The 3,824-nt window shown below is 55.3% G+C and overlaps 1 protein-coding gene across 1 annotated transcript in view; it reads left to right on the forward strand.

Annotated features, from left to right (window-relative positions):
• The window catches only part of Shd (Src homology 2 domain containing transforming protein D), a 5,492-nt gene extending 3,800 nt beyond the window's left edge, over positions 1 to 1,692 (forward strand). Inside the window, exons 5-6 of the mRNA XM_013022792.1 lie at positions 377 to 496; positions 1,506 to 1,692. Coding sequence (XP_012878246.1) covers positions 377 to 496; positions 1,506 to 1,692 — 307 coding nt within the window. The remainder of the gene's footprint in view (positions 1 to 376; positions 497 to 1,505) is intronic.
• Positions 1,693 to 3,824: the final 2,132 nt, after the last annotated feature.

Below are 3,824 nucleotides of genomic sequence, written 5' to 3' on the forward strand. Positions count from 1 at the left end.
AAAGTTTACAGTGAGGAATGGTAGTTGTGCCCAGGGAATGGCTGGTGAGCCAAGATTACGGTGGTGCTTGGGATGTGATGCAGAGGGAAAAAGCCCTTGCCTAGTGTGTATGGCCCTGAGTTCCATCCCAGAACCTTAGCCAAAAAAAAATCAAATAAACGAGGTCAAGGCCCAGGTGTGTGCTTGACCTGAGGGCAGCTGCCCTTCCCTGGAGCTCAGAGCCCCCTTAAGCCTGGGGGCAGCCCCACTCATTCTGACACATCCCAGGGCCTTCTCTGGTGGCTCTTCCTTTCCCTGGGCTTGGACAAGCCCTGCCTCTCCCATACCCCTGGCCAGACCCTAGGTGTGCTCCTGAGACTTCTGTCCTCACCCCCAGCTGGTTTCATGGCCCTCTGAGCCGGGCAGAGGCTGAGAACCTTCTGTCCCTCTGCAAGGAAGGCAGCTACCTCGTGCGGCTCAGCGAGACCAGCCCCCAGGACTGTTCCCTGTCCCTCAGGTGAGATCTGGCCTCCCAGCGGACCAGAGGCCCTCCAAAGGACCATAGGAAGGGGGCGTGGCTTCAACAGACATGGGTGGGTCTTCCAGATAAGTGGTGGGGCTTCTTGGCAAATAGATGGGGACTTGGGGCAGGGGTGGGGCTTCAAAGCACCTTGGGGACTGGGTTTATAGAGGCGGGGCTTCCATGGTTCCAACTAGGAATGAGCTTCCTCTAGTGGTAGGTATGCAAGAAGACAGTGTAAGCCCCACAGAGATCCAGGCCCTTGGATGAGAGAGGACCTGGGTGTCCAAGGTCCCTTTTATTTTTCTGAGTCGGGGGGGGGCCTGAACTCAGGGCTTGGACACTGTCCTTTACCTTTATCATTCAAAGCTAGTACTCTACCACTTGAGCCACAGCCCCACTTCCAGCTTTTTGCTGGTTAATTAAAGGTAAGAATCATGTGGATTTTACTGTCCAGGCGATCCTCAGATCTCAGCCTCCTGAGTAGCTAGGATTTACAAGTTTGAGCCACCAGGACCTGTCTTGAAACCGGAATCCTGGAATCAGCCCTGCAAGCATTTGAGTTTGGAATCTGGTTCTGTCCTTAATAGTCTAGCCTGATGCTGTGGTGCATGGCTGTAATCCCAGCTCAGGAGGTGGCTGAGATTGGGAGGAATGTGAGTACCACTCAGGACTACATCTGAAAAAAGAAAATAAGCACAAAGGAGGGAGTGTGCCTGCTTCCAGTTATAAAGCGCCTGCCTACCAAGTGCAAGGCCCTGAGTTCAAATCCCAATATGGAAAACAGAAAAGAAAACTTGTATGGCATAGGGCGACAAGGGGATGGAGAGTTCTGGAACTCAGATCTTGCGTGCACAGGGGACAAATTCGCCCGAGTAGGCCTGCCACTGAGGAGGAAGCTAAGGGGCTTCCAGAAGCTTCCAGGGAGGAGGAGCTAGAGAGCGTGTGGGGAGTGTGAGGAGCTCAGGGCTCCTCTAACCTCCCCCCTTTCCCACCACACCCCCAGGAGCAGCCAGGGGTTCCTGCATCTGAAGTTCACCCGGACACGAGAGAACCAGGTGGTGCTGGGCCAGCACAGCGGTCCGTTCCCCAGCGTGCCAGAGCTGGTCCTGCACTACAGCTCGCGGCCTCTGCCCGTGCAGGGCGCTGAACACCTGGCCCTGCTCTACCCCGTGGTCACACAGAGCCCCTGACCAGGCAGGGGGGGACGGGGGGGAACCCCAGACCAATTGCAGAGCTGCTCCTCCTGGGGAAGGCGTTTTGGGGGTACAGATGGACACACAGATTCCTTCCCCTGAGGGCTCCTAATACATTGCCTGCCCCCCTCTGCTGGGATCCAGGGCCCACACCCCACTGTCTGCCTGCCAATAAATGACTTCTTGTCTTTCTCCCATGTTCTTGCTGAGCTGAGAAGCCAAGGTGACCCCTGACCCCCTGCTGGAGAGGGTGGGCACAATATGTCCAACCTGTGTCAGTCCCCTGGGTGGATGGAGATCCAGGCTGGCTTGGAGAGAGATCAAGGCCCTTGAAGGGGTGAAGGGATCCCCACAGCCTTTGTTCAGGGGAACCCTTCTGCCGCTGAGCCTGAGTGTCCCTCTGGGCTAGCCAGAGGCTCGTGTGGAAGCGGATGAAACTCCGTGGCTGTGGAAAGGAGCAGCTGGTAGAAAGAAAGGTGGACAGATTGGGGGTGGGGTGTGTGCTCAGGCCAACCCCGCCCCTCCTGCAGTGAAGTCCGATCTGCAGAAAGGACATCTGTCCCCATGGAAACCGGTGTGGAGGAGGGAGCTGGCCCAGCGGGTGTCACTTCAAGGTGATAGGCAGGCAGAGAATGACAGGAAATGCTGACCTCTCCCATGCACCCCCACCCCCACCCCTGACGTGGAGCAGAGGAATGAGGGGGACACTGGGGGCTGGGGGGGAGATATCTTCAAGCAATGGGCACTAGCCAGAGGGGTATGGCTGTTCCTTGGACATGACAGGTCCCTACAGATTTTATTTTCTGTTTTTGGTGGGTCGTGAGGCTTGAACTCTGGGCCTGGGCGCTGTCCCTCAGCTCTTCAGCTCAAGGCTAGCGCTCTACCACTTGAGCCACAGCACCACTTCTGGTTTTCTGGTGGTTCATTGGAGATAAGAGTCTCTTGGACTTTCCTTGCCCAGGTTGGCTTTGAACTGTGATCCTCAAATCTCAGCCTCCTGAGTAGCTAGAATAACATGTGTGAGCCAGCGGTGTCTGGCAGGTGCCTATAGATTTAATAAGGAGTTGTCACAGAGTATGTCCCCTGGTCATAGAGTCTCTCCAGCTAATCCTAGGGGCCTAGGAACCTCCCCCCTCCCTTGAAAAGACCCCTACAAATGTTCCCAGCACTCTAAAATAGCTGCCAAAGCCTTTATTGAGTGTCTTGGGGTCTCAGGAAGGGATCATTGTCTTCTCCCCCGACACACTCGAGAGTAGTGACATTCTCCCATAGCTAATGGACATTTGCCAGCTTCAATTCCTCTTCTGACTTTAGGGAATGTTTTGGGCCTGGGACTGATGAGGTCAAGGGAGATGGGGTGGCTGGGCCTGGGGCTGGGTATGAGGCCTAGGAGGGAAGAGAGGCTGAGGCAGAGGTTGCAAAGACCATCTGAAGTTTCAGGTCTGTCCTGGGGTGTCCAGCAACTTCTGTGCTGCAGACCAGGCCTCACGCCTCTGGGTGGGGGAGGGGGAGCTCCTCGGGGCTGGTGGAAGACATTGGAGTAGGGGGAAGGGGAGGGGATGCAAATCAAGAAGTTGGCTGTGGTGGCACACACCTGTAATCAATGAGGGAATCAGGAGTTCGAGACCAGCCTGGGCTACACCTTAGGGCTGGGAATGTGGCGTAGTGGTAGAGTGCTTACCTAGCATGCATGAAACCCTGGTTCGATTCCTCGGTACCACATACACAGAAAAAGCCAGAGGTAGTGCTGTGGCTCAACTGGTAGAGTCTAGCCTTGAGCAAAAGAAGTTCAGGGACAGTGCTCAGGCCCTGAGTTCAAGGCCCAGGACTGGCAAAAAAAAAAAAAAAAGAAGTTGGCAGTCATTGAAGAGAGACTGGCATTCCAGTGGCTCCCATCTGTAATCTCAGCTATGCAGGAGGCTGAGATCTGAGGATTGTTTGAAGCCAGCCCTGGTAAGAAAGTCCAGGAGGGCTGGGAAGATGGCTCAGTGGTAGAGCACTTGCCTTGCATGCTCGAGGCCCTGGGTTCGATTCCTCAGCACCACATAAGCAAAAGGAAAAAAGCCAGAAGTGGTGCTGTGGCTCAAGTGGTAGAGCGCTAGCCTTGAGCTGAAGAGCTGAGGGACAGC

This window comes from Dipodomys ordii, unplaced genomic scaffold, assembly GCF_000151885.1.
Source record: "Dipodomys ordii isolate 6190 unplaced genomic scaffold, Dord_2.0 Scaffold64, whole genome shotgun sequence".
Classification (NCBI taxonomy): domain Eukaryota; kingdom Metazoa; phylum Chordata; class Mammalia; order Rodentia; family Heteromyidae; genus Dipodomys; species Dipodomys ordii.